At 32.0% G+C, this 18,660-nt stretch overlaps 3 protein-coding genes across 6 annotated transcripts; all 3 read right to left on the bottom strand.

The window, feature by feature from the left end:
• Positions 1 to 1,561: 1,561 nt before the first annotated feature.
• LOC108839924 (floral homeotic protein AGAMOUS) lies at positions 1,562 to 6,599 on the bottom strand. 4 transcript variants are annotated; one of them, XM_018612707.2, is made up of 9 exons: positions 6,497 to 6,599; positions 5,799 to 6,036; positions 2,847 to 2,928; positions 2,693 to 2,754; positions 2,481 to 2,580; positions 2,336 to 2,377; positions 2,210 to 2,260; positions 1,905 to 2,101; positions 1,562 to 1,799 (listed from the first exon to the last, which is right to left on the bottom strand). In XM_018612707.2, the coding sequence occupies exons 2-9, from the start codon at positions 6,026 to 6,028 to the stop codon at positions 1,796 to 1,798; spliced, it is 768 nt and encodes a 255-aa protein (XP_018468209.1). In that variant the 5' UTR covers positions 6,029 to 6,036; positions 6,497 to 6,599; the 3' UTR covers positions 1,562 to 1,795. The 4 variants fall into 4 exon arrangements, with proteins under 4 accessions (XP_018468209.1, XP_018468211.1, XP_018468205.1 ...); XM_018612709.2 differs by having other exon boundaries at positions 2,210 to 2,251; XM_018612703.2 differs by having other exon boundaries at positions 2,210 to 2,251; positions 5,799 to 6,030; positions 6,497 to 6,591.
• A 5,254-nt stretch (positions 6,600 to 11,853) lies between these two features.
• On the bottom strand, positions 11,854 to 14,653 carry LOC108841720 (integrin-linked protein kinase 1). The gene is made up of 12 exons (XM_018614476.2): positions 14,106 to 14,653; positions 13,937 to 14,011; positions 13,764 to 13,859; positions 13,594 to 13,679; positions 13,380 to 13,500; positions 13,227 to 13,306; positions 13,081 to 13,143; positions 12,881 to 12,987; positions 12,708 to 12,793; positions 12,495 to 12,616; positions 12,256 to 12,367; positions 11,854 to 12,157 (listed from the first exon to the last, which is right to left on the bottom strand). The coding sequence occupies exons 1-12, from the start codon at positions 14,436 to 14,438 to the stop codon at positions 12,059 to 12,061; spliced, it is 1,380 nt and encodes a 459-aa protein (XP_018469978.1). The 5' UTR covers positions 14,439 to 14,653; the 3' UTR covers positions 11,854 to 12,058.
• A 2,400-nt stretch (positions 14,654 to 17,053) lies between these two features.
• Positions 17,054 to 18,129, bottom strand: LOC108841724 (cyclic phosphodiesterase). Its single transcript, XM_018614479.2, is given in 3 exon segments — positions 17,054 to 17,371; positions 17,564 to 17,618; positions 17,733 to 18,129. Coding segments are annotated over 3 exon segments (552 nt in total). The 5' UTR covers positions 18,027 to 18,129; the 3' UTR covers positions 17,054 to 17,168.
• Between the last annotated feature and the right edge of the window lie 531 nt (positions 18,130 to 18,660).

Raw genomic sequence — 18,660 nt, 5'->3', positions numbered from 1 at the left:
TATTAATGCTTTTGGTGACTTACTTTAGTACAAGAGGGTTTGGATCTTTGTGGACAATTTGCTTCGCAATTTGGTCCCAAAGTGATTATGTTACTTTATAAGTGAAGCATGAACAAGGAATTTATGAACTTTAACCACCGGATTATATCAATGATGATGATCATCGTCATGACATAGTGTCTCTCTTCCTCTTGCTAATTAATGTTTCTAACCATGTACCTCCATTAATACATTCATCCATACTCCCAACATGATTTTTTAACCCCTCAGTTCGAACCCAACCATGATCAAAATCTTAGCCGTTAGATTGCCATAATCCCAGGACACAGTGCACATGATCAAAAGATTATGCAAGTGGCACTAGCATTTTATTATATACACACCCATTTTCGTTCTTCACGTTCTCTAACTAATCTCTCTTCCTCTTCTTTGCACATTCTCTATATAATCGGATAAGGTTCTCACAGAGAGAGAGAGAGAAAGAGAGATGGCAATAAGTTTGTACTATTAGCTTGCAATGACTAGGAAGTAGGAAGGTCTGATCGGTTTTGGAGACTCTGACTGTTTAGAAGGTCTGGCTATATCTTGTAATTACGGTCTTACCCTTACATATAAATTGACGTGTTGAATATATGATCATAATTTTGGTCAAATTAATGTCCATATTTTGTATTGCTTTTTAAGCTGAAAGGATTTAGGCTTAGCGTAAAGGCAACACAAAATTGAATGGCATGATTTTTTTTTTTTTGATAGATGGACCTTCTCCATGATGTTGGATTAAAAATTAGTTTTGTTTGTGGTTTAGCAACAAAAACCTGCCAAGAGTGCATTTGGGCTAGTAGTGTAGCTATTAGAGTATGTTCTACTGTGTCTCTAGATTGATTCTCGCTGGAAGAACGGGTTAGCCTCCATGTTAATCAAAAAGAACAAAAACCTTGCATATGTAGAAGTGATATAGAGGAGTCATAATCAATATGGAGAGTATATATATAGCCCTCAAACCCGAGCAAAGCTTCTAAGTCTGGACAGAGAAAAGGCCCCTTCTATTCAAGCTCCCCTGCGTTTTCAAGAATCATACATCCATACATGGTTCGACAGGTTCCAAGTCTGAAAATCAAGCCAAATGATCTGCTTCACATGAGTTTCACTATCATTTTGCTTATCTCAGTTTAATCTTGTAACAAAAAACTCCCTTTTTGGGATTGCTATAAATAAAAATGAAGTATTTGCAAAAAAAAAAAAAAAAAAAAAAAAAAATCAATGAGTTAATACCAAATGGGAAAGAGATAGGAACTGAGCATGGAGCTTTCCACAGGTTCTAGAGAAGTGTTTCTGGCTTGAGACTAGAAAGGAACGGCTGACGTGACTAAAGGAGATGACAATTACACAATCTTTAACTCAATTATTCAAAATAGAAACATTAACATGCAATCCTGAGCTGATAGTTAATAATCATTTTCATATTGATAACTTATTTTTTATAAGATAACCACAAGAAGCATAAATATGTCATGGATTGGTAAGTACAACAATTAATCTGGTAATAACTCACTCACACACATACAGTTGTTTAAGAAAAAAATTATAGCACATTTAATCACATGTCTTTTAAGATATTAATTTCACATAAACATACGCAATTTAAATAAAATGTAGAAATTATCGATACAACATTCGTGAAATAAACATATAAATATTTATATAACAATGCATCAGCTTTATATTGCTCGTTCCTTAACCCAATCCTGGTTTTTATTCAGTCCTTGCTAGTTGCTCCTTCATGCTTCAGCCAATATTACCTGCAAAGCACATGAAACAAAAAGATCAAATTTGTGCCTAGATTTTTTTTTTTTTTTTTTGGACAGTGCCTAGAAATATTTATATAACAAGTTTTGTTTTCTTACACTAACTGAAGAGCGGTTTGGTCTTCGCGACCAGCGGATGAGTAATGGTGATTGTTAGGTTGCAGAGCCGCCACTTGGAAATAGTTCCGTGAGTCAAACGGTTGAGGCTGCGTTTGAGGCGGTGGCATAATCTGCTCGTAGTTAGATCCTCCTGGCATCAGACTCATACTTGGATTGTTCCTCTCATTTTCAGCTATCTGTATATACAAATTTACGCACATGTATTTGTTTAGTATTTAATCATTCTACTAATCTTTTTGATGTTATAATAAAAATACACAGAAACAGACAAATGTACAAAATACCTTAGCACGAAGAAGCTGGTTATCGTTATGCAAATCAACTTCCTGTACAGACTTTACAAATGAGCCAAATTATCATAAATACAAATTAATAATGGAAATAAAATTAGATATAATTTGGTTTCTTACTCTCTTCTGCATGTAGTCAATTTCGGCGAATAAGAGTTCATTCTATGAAAAGTACAAAAATAAAAATCAACAAATTTGGTAAAAGTAAATATATATACTTCCTAGTAAATAAACTAACTTTGAAGCATTTATCAGATACAATTACCTTCTTGGATCGGATTCGATTAACACTTCTGTCTAATCTGCCTTCCAAGTTCCTAAGCTCTTTGGGAGACATTGATCCAATAGTCTCACCCATCAATTGCCTAATTAATTTTACAAAAAGTACTGATATCTCAGAAAATTGATACCAACGTAACTAATGAATTCATCAAAAAGCATTTCAAGTCATTTGAAAAAGGGAAAAAATATATTAACCTGTTCGAGTTTTGTATGCTGATAATTTGTTGACGCAATTTGGCAGATTCTTGTTGATAATACTTGAAAAGAGTAAAGTATGGAAGTGTTATATTAACACACAAGTTTTTGGGAAAAAAAAAACTTTTAATCGTACTAGTAAATATTAAGTTACCTGTGCATTAATTTCTGCCACGGATCCGGTGTTAGTATTATCCGATATTGCTTTCTTGTACCTCTCAATTGTCCCTTTTACACTGCAACAATTTTTGAAATGGAATTATAAGTTGATTAGTTATACCATATTACCATTTAAACTTAAATCAGCATTTCGAAAAATAAGAAAAATAACTAAGGGTCAAATCATCCACTTGCTCAGTTAAGTGCTTCTAATACGAAACCTTAAAAGCAAACATCGGTTCTTTTGAGTCAGAACAAAATGAAACATAACGTGACACATGATGTGAAGAAAAAAAAGTAGATACAAGAAATAAATTACCGTTGATTAAATATTCCTCAAAGTTGTAACAACAAATAATAAAGAATCATCTACTGAAACCTTAAATTTTTCGAGCTAGTGATTGGTTACAACTTCCATGCTGGCGAAATTAGAGTGACATGATTGGTCTGAACATGTCTAGGGTTTCAGACACGTGTCGAAGACCCATTACACAGTGGTATATCCACTAGACATTTGATAGTCTTTAGTTCTTAACCATCGGATTAATCTAATTGTGATGTAAGTAAATGACTTGTCCGAGTAACATCACAACGTTCCATACTTTCCTTATTTGGAATATCATTCAATTACTATTCGACCCATTTATCGTTTTCTGAGTCTTCTGTAAGCTATACCGATACATTTTTTTAGTATACAGATACATTAATACACATATATATTAAGTACGAATACGATGACATATTATAAACTATGATGCCTGAATCTTCGGTGGAGGATCCATAGCCGTCCATTATAGATCACAGAAGACATCACAAAAATACTTTCTTTTATTTATTTTCTCAAAAGACTTTTCTTTTCGGTTCATAAGGAGAGAGAAAATCAGAAAAGCCCTAACTTTTTCTCCTTGTACAAAAAAATTAAAAACAGAGAAAATGAAATTGCACAAATGTATCTACACCAAAATGTTGAAGCAACTCTAACGCTCTACTTCTATACCAAATCAACTGATTCAGCGATCGTTAATAAACGCTATTAACTGTATCCTTTATTATTTGTCTCTTTGTGTTGTGCTCGTAATATAAATTAAATTTTGATTTCGCTCTCTTAATGGGGAGGAATAATTATATAAGGTATTGACCAAATGTGAAATCTAGTATTAAATGGTCAAAAGTAGTAATATGAGATTTTCGAATTTATCAAGTAATTCATGCTGACATCAACCTTCTTGTCAGAAGTCAAGAACTGAAACTATCAAAACTTTATACTACTAATAAATATAAGTGATAAATAAAAGTAAATAATATCTGTGTGATGACGTGATCAAAGATTCTATAACAAAGACAACAAATCTTACAAAGACCAAACCTAATATTGCTCTCAATACCAACCTCTAAATAAAGGTAAAAGATCTTGAAAACAAGAATATATGACACGTACGTTTAGCTTAGAAGTCTTTGTTAGCTTTTCTTTCTACGGACATGAGAATTATATGATTTAGGACATGAGATGACAACTGTGAGCTATTAGGAAAACAAGACTTTGTTAACAGCATTCACTTTTGACATGTTTTATGTTAAGAGAGGAGAGAAAATCACGTGGATTCTAACAAATATTGGGAATTACGTGTGGAATTAGAGTTTGAGTAATGTAATTCGACATGTGTTTTGATTATATTTAATTTATAAAAAGAGTATATTGAAAGAAAAAAAGAGAGACGCCATGAGCTTATTTTTTTAAATACAGTATCTCTTTGTTTTTTTTGGTAGGATTAAATATCTCTTTGTTTGATTGTCTATTTGTAATTTTAAACTCCAACTGAAAATCGAAATTTGGAGTTGAAAAGCTTCTTTCTTTTTAGCTATAACCACTTCAAACTAATCTAAGCTTAAACACAGTTGTCATTTTTCCATAACGACAAAATAAATAAAATTAAAATTCATCAAGACAAAAACCATATTGTCCTACTTGTACTTTCCATTATATCTGTCACTAATCAGTTTAAATTTTTAGACATTCAAAAATCTATATTTTTCACCTTATTCACTCTCACAAACCATCACATGCTATTGCGTCAAATATGATAATTCATGAGAGAGAAAAGAGGCAAAGATGAGAAAGGAAAGTAAGAGAAAGAAGAGATGGGAAAGAGAGACACAGACATTAGCAACAATGGAGGATGGGTATATATGATCACAAAACAGAAGATATGACCTCATAGTCCTTGCGCTCTCAAATTGTTTCCCAAAACTTACTTTTATAGTCATAAAAATCAAGATTTTACCTATTACAACACCAGATCTAAAAATATATCTAAATCTTGGAGTACTTGTTAGTAGGGAAAATAGAAAGTTATAATATATTATATATAACAGAAATGAGTGATGAAAGAAACCCCAACAAAGTGAATCTTAGTTCGACAAAACTGAATCTAAAACTCCACATTAGAAAACTCTGATTGTTTCTTATTTTCTTTTCATTTATTATATAACACTCACTCAGATCTCTATAACTTTTGTACCATTTTCATCACTTCATATATATCAAGTTTTACTTATTGAAAAGTCTTTAGTCAAGGGGAAACATGAAGAAGAAGCCAGATCTAGAAAATAATTAATACAAAATCTATGAATAAAATCCGAAAGTAATTACTAATTACTAATTAACATAAACATATATAGGTACCAACAAAGATTCTCATAAGTGTTAAGTGTGTTAGTGTGTGTGTGTTTAAAAATGGAATATCAAGGTAAAACGTGAAAAATAATTAACTCAACACGCAAGAGGGATTCTGCCCATCAAAAAAGAATCGAATCAAATCAAGCATAGAAGATCGAGAACCCTAGTAAAGATTCGACCACTAACATAACCCTAACACGATGACTTTAAAGTAATTATCTATTTTTTTTTTAAAAGATACTAATTAAGAACAGATCAGAAAGAAGAAACCTGTTGTTTGAGTACTCATAGAGACGGCCACGGCTAGAGAAGACGATGAGTGCGACTTCAGCATCGCAAAGAACAGAGAGTTCGTAAGCTTTCTTGAGCAAACCATTTCTGCGTTTGCAGAAAGTAACTTGACGATTGGTTGTGTTCTCGATCCGTTTGATTTCGATCTTTCCTCTCCCAGCTTTCCTCTGTGGAGAGGAATCTCCTCCTAGCTCCATTTGGTAGGCCATGTCTGCTCCTAAGCCAAAAAAGTTTAGGGCAAGATTGATCAGTCCATAAACAAGAATACAAGAAACTCATAAACACAGTTTCTTGAAAAGGGGTTCAGATTTGTCATGTTTGAATTATGGTTGAGATCAAAAGTTAGATCAGAAAGATTCAGTTTAATTAATCTCTTGGGACACACAGCTAAAGAAAGGAAGTAGTAATATACTTTTACTGATCTTACATTCATAGATTGTGTAAGAGAAACAACTAAATCTAGATTGTGTGAAAAGACAATTTTGAAGAGCAAATAAGATGAGGGATATTGGATCTTGTTTCTCTCTAGAAAGCATAAAGAATCAGATTAAAACAGGAAAAAGGAAACTAAAGAAGGACATAGATTTGGTATAAGGACCAAAAGAAGTGAAGCAAAGTAATATCATGAAGAAGATAATGTTTGAAAGGATTGGGGAACACCAAATTATTAGACTGACCTGTTGGGGGGGAGAGATGAACAAAGAGGAAAGTTTTATTTCTCTTGGGAAAATGATTTTCTGGAAAGTATGAGATTTGGAGAAGTTGCAGAAAATGGAAGGTGAGGTTGGGCTGGTGAAGAGATTGGTATATACATTTATAAAGGAATTATTATTTTCTCTTTTAATTTTTTCTCTAATTTTATCACTATTTTATTTTCCACTTTTTACATCCTTATAGTGTCTTGTCAATTTATGCTGATTACTGTTTTCTTGTACTTACTAAAGCATAGTATTATGATCCAAAACTAAGAGATATGTATGCGTGATGGGGATTGTATTTTCTTAAACATATTTCTATATGGTGAAAGACTATGAGAATTCAAAATTGACTGGAGGTAGGAACATTTTTTTTAATCAAAATTGACTAGAGGTAGGTACTTGGTTGATATCTTTGTGAGTAAGTTTAATTTAAAACATTACTCACGTTAAGAAATTTTAGATATGTTTAGTTTTTTTAAAAAAGAATTGACAAAGAGAAATCTAAAGGTCCACTTCATACTACAAAGCATGAGTATAGCAGTTTTTGAAATCACATGAAAAAATAATTAATAAATTGATGATTAATTTCCTTAAATAACACCCAACATACGTCAGACTTTTCATAAACATAATACTTAATAAGGGTATACCAATTTGAGAATCTGTTGAAAAAAGTAAAAATGGAGAAAAATTAATAGAAAGTTTTATTGGTAGATAGTTCTTGTGTGGTCTTTCATAAAGGTCTAAATGAAAAGAGGGTTCAAGTTGGGCAATCACTCATGAGAAGCAGACTCTACTTGCCATTACTTGTCTTTTCTTTTCATGTGGAAGTTTTTGAGGCCTAAATCTTTGGGTAAATATCAGTACATTTTTTGCTACTACAAATATTGATCTTCTTCTTTAGTTTTACTAAATTTTGACCCTTTCAAAGAGGAAAAAATTATCAGTTATGTTACTTATTCTTTCTGAATTTTATGTATAAGTTTTCATTGACATTTTTCAGAAAGATGTTCCACTGAACAAGGTCAATGCATACATCTACTACTTATAAGAAGTTGCATACCTCAAAAATGTTCTATATATATATATATATATATATATTATATATATAATATATATATATATATATGTATGTATGTATATATTCGTAGCAAACCTCCTAATGTGATATACTAAATATCATTTTGCAAGGGTATGTCTCAAATGTATTTAGAATATGAACCAAAGGTTAAAAATTTTAAAAGGAGAAAAACGACGTATGCTAATAAAAGAAACTTATAGTTAAATGTTCTTTTAAAACAAATTGTAAGTGAATGTTTTAAAGTTTTGTTTTCATATATATGAACTGATTGTGTATAAATAGTAACAAATATGAAATATTCTGTAACCATTCATATATTTGGCTAAACTGAACATTAGTGAGTACCAGTATATTTATCGCCAATTCTGGAAAAATAGATAATCAAATGATATGAGAAACAAAAGAGAAAACTACTCGGTTGTTGAAGAAAATTAACGTACTTTTTACATGTGACTGAGATTTGGAGTTGATGATGTTTACTTGTTGTGATATTGACATTATATATAAAATAAGGGGATAAATTAATTAGGTAAATTTATAATAGGTTTTTGGGTTTATAGGGGAAATAGGGAGATGAGCCGTACTTTAATGGGGCTGGTCCGGCTGGACAAGACGTAGGGCTTAATTTGGAAAGTTATTTAAGTGTAATGCTTCTGACCCCATTAGAAGGTAACCAGACGTTTTCTAACATCTCCAACTACTATCTCTTTACATTTGTTTCTGTTGACTATTTGTTCTTCAAGATATATCTCACCAGTGCTAACGAAAATGTTTCTGTTGATATCTCATTTTCCTATTGATTTAAACGGAAATGTTTTTGGGAATAAGGAAATAGGAAGTATTGAACATAAACGATGCATCAAATTCAAGCAAAAAAAAGAAGGAAGTATCAATTTTTGTGTTCTCGAATTGACAATATATATAGTCAAAGACTCAAACTCTAGAGTTAGAATCTAGTTCGTTCATACTAATTGATTCCCTGTTAGATGGTTAACAATTGACATATAATAGTATAATAAAAACTAAAATATTTGTCAAAAGTGTAAGAGTCTCCTAAGTCTTAGTAGACAATAATTTCCGTAAATGGATTAACATTTTTCTTGTTTTTTTAAAAAAATATGTTTCTACCAATGGTATGATAATCTATGAAGGGTTTCATCTCTTAAGTCAATGGCCCAAAATCTAAGTTCTCCAGCGCAATTTTTAATGATAGTCGACTACTATGTATGTTTTGTACGACAAGAATATAACCGTGTATAGTCTCCAAAACTATTGTGGGCTTTAAGTCGGAATCTCCCGGTATAAAAAATAAAGAAGATAATTGTTGTGTATGTGGAGGAAAAGAAATGTGTATAGTTGTCTAATTTCTATGGAACGAAAAAAAAAAGTTTTCTAATTTTTTGTGTTTATTGAGTTCAAATAAAATAAATTGAATAACCGAGGAGCACAATGTATAAATGAAGTAAGGTTATGCCAAAAGAAGAGGGAGAATAGCATGTGATGTGTAGTCTTTGATCTCCATCTTTATAAATCCATTTAGGGTAATATGATAGAGATATAAGAAACCTCTATACATTGCATATTCATATTTATGTTGGAATACCTTTTTTTTGTTCAAATATGTTGGAATACCTATATACACCCACTTGGAAGGTGCTTTAGTTTCTTTTTACCTTTTTAAATTTGGTAACTAGAACAGTTTTTCTAACATAAATATGATACATTCTCTAATGTTTTATTTTAGTAAGAGTTAAGACAGATTTCAAGTAAGAAAATATTTAATTAAACACTACATCTCTATTTCTCTAGCATATGAAATAATTTATTAATGTAGGTATATATATTAAAATTACAATTTGGCAAATGACTAGATATGTTTTAGATCATGTATATATATAGATAAATCTATTAGGTCATTTAAAAAAGTTAACAACTCAGTTGCTTTGGGTGAAACTTCATGGCCGGAGTGGGTTTTAAAAGTCATAATATCTTCTCGTATCTTCAATGATGGACCACAATCGAAGGTTGCTGTCTACTAGTACAATTTAATCTCTGTCAAGTGCTTTCTTTTTTAAATTATGTAACTCGTTCAATTATTGACAAAGTAAATAAGTAACAAGTGGTGTTTTACGGGGTTTATTGTTTTTTTTTTAACTTTTTTTAATAGGGATGTTCCGTATTGTTTTTTTAACACATATAAACACTGTATTTATGAATATTGTGATGATTGGTTAAATTATAATTGTAAAAAAAATCTGTCGAAATTAGTTCCTAGAGTTTTGAGTTGTAATTCTCATTAAAATTAAATGAGAAATAGTGGGAATGAATTGTTAAACTATTCCGTAGTTTTTTAAATCTAAAAATTTATGTGTAGCAATATTAGTTGTATCTCTAAAGTATTATATTTACCCATATTAAAATGGATTAAATTTTAATTAAAAACAATACAAAATGAGTTAAATATATGAATTATTATATTTAATTCTCATATATATATATTCATAATATATATCTAATTATAAATATGTTTAAATTGAATTTATCAAAATACAAATAAATTTTATATTAACATAGATTCTTTGTAAAAATATAAATTATAACTATAAAATAAAAATATACGTGTGTCCAGGTCAAGATCTAAGTTAATCTTATGATATAGATATTAATGTAATCTTATTGAAACCACTAGAATAAGAAAAATTTCACTAATTTCAAACATCATTAAACTATTTATATAATTGGTCCATCTGTGAAAAATAAATATGATTATGAAATACATATGGCTAGTTAAATATAGAATGCACCAACAGTAGACACAATTAATAAATTAGTAATAGCTGCCAAAAAGTAATATGTAAATTGAAAATATCAAAATCCTATATTATTATACTATATATATATATATTATAATGAAAATCATGTGTATAATACTTATGTTCCTTTTTATCTTATTTCAATCTATATGAAATTATGATCTCAATAAAGGTATATTTTTATTTTATGGAGCTTAATGTTAGGTTTAAATATCGTAATTGTAATATATGTGAATAAATTTTAAATTCTAGTTAGTATTCACAGCCATCTATAATAACTTATATTTATAATATAAATAAAAAATTGATAATTTTTTTATATATCACTAATATACGTTACATTAAACAAACTTAATTTTTGTAAATCTAACATTAATATCCATAAAATAAATACTATACCTCAATTGAAAGCATCCTTTAATCTAAATTAAAATAAGATAAAAAGAAACATAAGTATAGTTGTTCAAAAAATACTTATGTTTCTTTTTATCTTATTTTAATTTAGATGCAATTATGATTTCAATAGAGGTGTAGTTTTATTTTATGGAGGTTAATATTAGATTTACAAAATTTTAGTTTGCTTTATTTATATAATAAAACATTGTTTTTATTTGAATCAATTATAATTGTAAGTTATTATAGATGGTTAGTGAATATTAATTAGGAATTTAATATTTATTCAGATAATTTGTATTTATGATATTTAATTCTGTAGATAATATCTATCTTAAATTTAAATAATATTATTTAAAAATATTCAATTACTTATTCGTAACCACAAACATTTCGTAAACTAATCAGTTTAATATTTCGAAAGGTGTGAAATTATACGAAATGCTCGAAAATGTATTTTTTTAATGCTCGAAAATGTTAGGAAGCCACTAATCCTAAACCAAATTCCTTCATTATGAAATTATGTAAGAACCTATGCATTGAATGGGTATGGCCAAGGTAAAGTGGCCTCTCAAACTACAATTGAAAGTATATTAATACAGTTTCCAAATAAAGAAGTTGTTGTAGGGACCCTCTTAGAAATGTGCATAAATTATATGTGCATGCATTTTCATAATTTTTGATGCATATTTAATATTTTCTATGTGATAGACATGGAATTTCATGTAATTGTATAAGGTTCAAATTCTAGAGTAAGGTCTTGATATAAAAGTCACACTCACATAAGATCCTATGTTAAAAACCAGTGGTATTATCCCAATTGCCTTATGTCTTAGCAAACAACAGAAAAAAATACCTACTAAAGAAAACTGCAGCAGAAACAAAATTTTGCACAAAAAAAATAGAGAGCACCAGACTAATTTTGAAATTACTAAAAAGTTTCAAGTTATCCATCAATAATAGCACATGAAAATCTAACAATTTTCATATTTCTTTCATTTCGAAATAAGGACCCATATAATGAGGTAGAATCATACATTTTGCAGAAATTTCAGATCACAACAGCAAATATTCTTAACGTTAAAATCATAGATCTTACAACAATCTTTATACAACGATAAAATGCCAGGTTTTGTCCACACGAACTTCCATCAGTGAAGAACAAAATGACAAACTAAAATTCGGTTCTTTAGGGGGAAAACCAAACTAAACCGGAGGGAATACAAAAGAATAGTTTCTGAACCGGTTAAAGAATCACAAATGTGAACCGGATGATGAGCCGTCATGGCTGCTCATATCCCAATTATGTTTCTTCTTGTGCTCGAAATTCTGAAAGCAAGTCAACGGCCTCATCTGATATTAAACATGTGGAAGAAGAAACAGGTTAAGAGAGAAAAATTAAACATAATCTAGAAACCTACATAAACAAAAGGACAAAAACTCAGTAGTACCCTCCATTGTCGTTTGTGACCCATATGATGAAGAATAGACTCAAGCCGTTTAATGATCTCTCTGAAAGTAGGTCGCTTGGCCGGTTTATCTTGCCAGCATTCTTCTATCAACCTATGGGATAAAAAAAAAAAACAGACCGAACCTAACCGGTTAATGACATGAACTTAAACCAATCAACGATGCAAAACTGTCCTCTTTTTTCTTGTTTAAAGGTGTGAACAGAAAGAGTAAGACTAACGTTTTAAGTCCATGAGGGTAAAGCTTTGATGGAGCTTTGAACAATGGCCGCTCTTTGCTGGCATAAGCTTCTGATGCTTCACTGTCTTCCTTTTCAGCAAAGGGCATTCTTCCTTCTATCATCTAATAATCCAAAAAGGAACCAATCAACGAAATAAACAAAGAAAGAGCAGACCAAAAAGAATATAAGAAAAAAAAGGTTTTTTTAACTTACCTCTTGAACGATCAAAGCAAAGGAGAAAACATCAGCTTTTGTGTCATATTCCTCGCTAGTGAAAACTTCAGGAGCAATATATCTACCTATAATGTGGATATAACCACAATAAAACTTAAATTAATTAATCAAGAATCTTGACCAAGCAGATGGGTGAGAGATAAAGAACTTACAAGAAGTGTCAAGACATGTAAAAGGTTTGTCTTCTTTAACAGTAACAAGCTTGCTAACTCCAAAGTCTGCAACTTTCAGATGCCCTGAATCATCCCTCAATATGTTTCTGCAAAAATATTTATATTTACCAATGTCAGAAAATACAAGAAGAGCTTTCTCGACTGGTAACACGAAAAGATATGGATTAGTGTAAACTCACGAAGGTTCAAGATCGCGGTGGATGATAGGGTCTCCTTTGATCTCATGAAGATAGCTCATTCCCCTGTAAGAATCCAAAAAAAGGTTAAGAGACTCGTAATAATCTAATAGAAATATTATAAAAAGATGAAGAAGATGCATGCATACCTTGCAATGTCAAGGGCGTATCTAACAGCAGTAGCTGGTTTTAGTTGTCCTTTCCTTTTCAGCAACTCACGCAAATCTCCCTGAAGAATGTTATCATCATCAAATAAGATCTTGGTGGAACTAAAAGAATGTAAGCAGAGAAAAAGTCATTACCCTAGGCAAGTATTCAGTTACAATCATCATAGGATTGCTTTGAGTTACAGCACCAAGAAACTGCACTATGTTCGGATGCCTAAGCCTTTGGAGCAACGCTAGCTCGTCATGGAACTTCCTCCTGCAGGCAACATAAACACCAAAACGATTATGGTAATGAAGTGGACCATATTAGTACCATGATACCATCTACAAGAGATACTATTCTACTTACACTTGTTCATCGTCGCTTAAAACTTCATCATCGAGCTTTTTCACCGCGACTTGAATCCCACGCCACATTGCCATACAGTAAGTTCCCTGAAATACAAGAAAAATGTTCAGTAAACGGGAAGCTGACCACATTCAGTAAGAGACAAAGGAGACAAATGTTTTTTTAACAACCTTTGTTATCTCTTTACTTTGAGTGAAATCAAGCTCACTAGGATTGATTTCGTATTCAGGAACCTCACGAGGAGTCTTCACGTGCATTGGAGCCATCTGCAACGTACAAAAAGTGTCAACAACAATGGCTAACTACAGCAAGTCACATTAACTTTCAGATAGATTCTTCTTACAGGGTGTTTAGCTCCATGAGTCTCAAGAATCTTGATTACATCGACGTTCTTGTAAAATATCGCATCTGCAAATGGCTGTGTTCAACTAACAATGTATTAAGATTATTACACTACCAAAAAAAAACCACAGAGATCTTAAGTATTCAAAAAGGTTTTGTTGTTTACTGACCGTGCTTCCCCATCGATCTTTAGGATCAACTTCAGCTCCCCGATCGAGAAGAATCTCGACCACATCCTTCAACCCCTGACAAGCCGCCACGTGGAGAGCAGTCCGATCATCAATGTCTCTGTAATTAGCATCGATCCCCGAATCTAGAAGCTCCTTGATCCCTTCCACGTCGCCTTCGTTACACAGATACATAAGCCTCACGCCTCCGTCGATCTCCTCTCCGTCCTCCAGCACCTCCTCTTCCGAGTGAATCGACGGCTCCGGTATCTTCCCCGGCGCCAACGAGGACTGTCGACCGATCGTGAAACGCGGCGTTTGGTAATCTTCTTCCATTGATTCGAATCTCAAAACCTTTTTAAAGCTCCGAACTTTGAGGAAATCTCAAAAAAAGAAAAGACAAAACCTTTAAAAACTCGGTTTAGACAATCCGATTGAGAGATCAAAGTGTTGGTTTATATAAGGTGTGTTGTGGTGCCGTGATGTAGAAGAGAAGGAAGCTGGTCGGTTTAAAAAGTCGTCGGGGAAGAAGAAGGAGGTGAGAACCAGCTTCTGTCTGAGCGTGTATGTGTCACGTGAACTTTTAAGCGCGTGAGAGGACAGTTTCTTTGTAAAAGCAGACGTCATCTCTGTCGCCACCACGGTAAGAACGCGTTGACGAAGTGGAAACAGATCTGAGCCGTTGAATTTGACAGTCAGATTGGTAATAACGGTGTTGATGATTCCGCACGTGTGATATTCTATTCGTTTGAAACGATGGCGTTTTTCCCTGGCCGACGCATATTTTGTTTCTGTAGCCAACCTGGTTTGTTCGTGTTAAAAGTAAGTACCTGTGGACAAGGACTTCAAGAGGATAAAGTCATATGAGAAAAATTTCAATTCTATTTCCTTTTGATTTCCATACGCTTACATTATTTTCCACTTGTTTTAAAATTATAAAAATATCGATTTGCAGGCTACTTTAGTTGTCTTTTATATTTTGTTTTGTGATAGCCACTTTAGTTGTCCAAGGAAAATAACTAATTGGATAAGGTTTCATGCTAAGTATGTGATCTGATTTATTGATGTCTACATTGATGACTAGGTTAAAAGATTGACATCTTCATCCTCATCTCTTCTTTTCCCAGTTTCATTTTAGAAAAAGTCGTCAAGTTACAATTCAACTTCACAACATGTGAATTTATATGAGTTTAGCATCTTTTATGTTATTCTTCATGTCAACTTATATGCTCGTCTATTTTAAAATATAAAATAGTTCTTGAACTTTGAAACATGTGTTACATGTAAGGTCAAGATTCTGACGTTCGTCTGTTAAGACTTGTGCATATAGATAATCAACTTGTTTGTCTCTCAACTAATGTCAAGTTGTTTGTATAACACTCTGGTTGATATTTTTATATTAGTTCTTATCTCTTAATTCAATTGCAACTTTTTGGAAATTTTCTAAGTAATATAGTGCAAATGTCAACTACGTTCCAAATGAGTTCCTCTTTGGGTAGTGAGATTTTTAAAGCTCATTTCATTAGTTGTAATGAAAGAGAATATTCTCACTAGATACCTATGTGCTTCTTTTAAATTAACATATACTCCCTCCGTTTTATATTAGTTGTCGTTCTACGTTTATACACATAAATTAAAAAAACATTTAATTTTATATATTTTTAAAATGAAAACACTATTACTAATATATCTAACCATATTTCAACCAATGGATAAAAGAGAATAGAGAATATTGTCAATAATTTTTGCATTGAAAATTGAAAACTGAAAACGACACTTATTTTAAAACAAAAATTTTGCTCTAACGATAATTAATTCAAAACGGAGAAGTACTATTTATTAGTTTTCATAGCATCTTAATAGTTAAATTAGATACATGCATTGACAACAAAAATGGTTACGTCGTAGTTTCAAAGCTTGTTAGATAGTGTCAATATCATATTTGATTGAATATAAGACTGTAAAAACAAAAAGAAAAGAAAGTGAAAACTTATTGGACAAGGAAGTAATGTCTATTTATTGATTGATAGTTTGAAGATATTTTTTTTAATGACCAAATGTTAATTTACAATTTGTGTGTTAAATAAATACATGCACATAGCTATCACATTTTTAGTTTCAACTAATGAAACTACTTGTCTACTTTTAATCTCTTCCTCCCGAAAACTGATTATCATCCTTTAATTTCAATTCAACTTTTTGGAACTTTACAAGTAATTTAGTAGCAGATGTCAACTACATTCCAGATTGACTGCTTATTTTATTATTTCCAAATCACCTTATTGTCATGTTCTGATAAGAATCCAATATTCAAATCCTTCAGTAGTTCCGCGTCTAGCCGTCTTCTAAGAGATAAACCAAACCAGTTAACTAACCTAAAAGAATAGTCCCATAACATAAGATAGATATATTTTTACTTATATTAACATGAAGCAAATTCATTTCATATTATCATAAAATCTTATAACAATACCAGAAACAAAGAAGTACCAAGCATGAACCTGTCCATCAACAATGGAACATCACACTACACTAAACCAAGACTATATCCCAACATGCCCTCTTGTGTTTGTGGCAGCTGAAGTGGTGTTGCGTTTCCTTCCCTCACTGTACTTTCTTTTCCCCTCCCCCACGAGCCTATCCTAAATGGTGCTATAACTATGTACAAGGGATAAAGGATAGATAGTCCACTTCCCTTGTACATATTGTCCATCCTAACCACGATCACAATTTATGAGATGTATTGTGCATGATGAACATATATATGTAAAATCGTCCTTAGTTGACCAAAAAAAACATACAGTTATATCCCTAACAGCTTCACCTAAATACCTTTTGGATTAATCGTATGAATCCCTGACATTTTGACCAAAATGTTAATACAATTAATCTTGAGTCGTTTCCTTTGGCTAAGATATGCAAACTTCAAATGACGCTTTTAGAGAAATTGATGAAGTTTGCCGCGAATTAGTATCGTAATTTTATTCGATGAGCAAGAAGAGATGGTACACACATAAAGTATATTGAGACCTTTTATTACAGAACCGAACTTTAAGTCTTTTCTTCTTAAGGATTGAGATTGCATACAGCCACTTTCTCCCATGACTCGAGAGTCTTATCTTCCGTATCGGTTTTGCAGAGAGCGAGTCGGGTTAACCGGAAACTCAGGCCATCGAGGCTGTTATCTAGCACGTAAGCTTTCTCCTGCGCTTTCTTCTTCCCTTCTTCATCTAACTCGGCGTAAAGCAGACTCAGATGCGGCATGTAAGCTGCGTTAGTGTCCATTCATAGTCAAGAAAATTAAATTTATTAACATGAGATTAAAAAAAAAAAAACAAGAATCGTATTTAACATATAACTACTCTTTAAGACAACAGAGTATAGCTCAGGCTACATACATGACCTAAAGCTTCCTTTGAGCTACAAAAACCAACCAGTTTTTAAAAGTCAAAAGAGCTTACGTGTTGTAGTGGAACACTTGAAATGGTTCTTACAGTGTTCACCAGCTTTCATTACCTGTAAATAAACAGAACAAACAGCACAGATCTTATTACATAAACACATATTTTTATCAAAAAAAAAACAAATCCCTTTGTAATGATTCATAAGAAAGATCGAATTTATATTAACCTCTGGAGTGGATTTGAGAAGCAAGAAAACGCATTAGTAGAAGAAAGTTCCGGTGGAGACGCGATCTACGGTGGCGGTGTAAGCTTTCAGACTTTCGCAAGCTGCTTCGAACATCTTCTTCGCTTCGTCTGCCGTCAGGCTCGTGGCTCCGACGACGGTGACGTGAGGATCGAATCTTGGGCCGGAGAACTCGGATCTCAGAGCTTCCATTAGCTTTACAAATCGCGGTTCCGTTTCCTCGTCGGGCAATGCCCACACAGAGTATACGTCCTTCTTCTTCTTCACCTCTTCCATTGATGAATGAGTTCGACTTTACAATCCAGACGCAAACGCTTATTTTGATATCAGGAGAAATGATGAAATAGCGTTAGTTCTAACTTCTAAGGAAGAAGAAGAAGGCTTTTTGGAATCCTATATACACCCGATGGGCCTATATGAAACCCAATATTATCACCTAAAATTATTTTCTGTATCATTAAACTTCAATTGGACCACTACGTAGTGTATCTTTTTTTTTTTATTGATCTGGGGTACTGTATTTTTTTTTTTGATTATCTAGAAGCATTTTAGGTCTATGAAAGGAGCCTAATTAATCCTAAAAAAATGCAGTCCAGTGATAGATCATTACTCCGAATATGCAAGTGAATCATAAGTATGAATTCATATTTATGTTAGTGTCTAGAATGTGATTTAGTTTCACATATCACTGATAATAGATCACTAGGATAAGACACGCGCCTTGCGCGGAATGAAGTTGTTATTTTTATTATGTTTTAGAGAATGAAACAATAGTTCGGTTTCATTTAGATTAGGAGTGTTCAATCCGGATATCGGGTTTGTTTTGGTTATGTTCGGTTTTTACTGTATTTCGGTTAGTAAAATATAACTAATATTCTAAATCCATATTTACTTCGGTTCGATTTGGCTT

Source organism: Raphanus sativus, chromosome 2 (genome assembly GCF_000801105.2).
Source record: "Raphanus sativus cultivar WK10039 chromosome 2, ASM80110v3, whole genome shotgun sequence".
NCBI classification, from domain to species: domain Eukaryota; kingdom Viridiplantae; phylum Streptophyta; class Magnoliopsida; order Brassicales; family Brassicaceae; genus Raphanus; species Raphanus sativus.
This window is presented reverse-complemented; position numbering and strand designations above follow the sequence as displayed.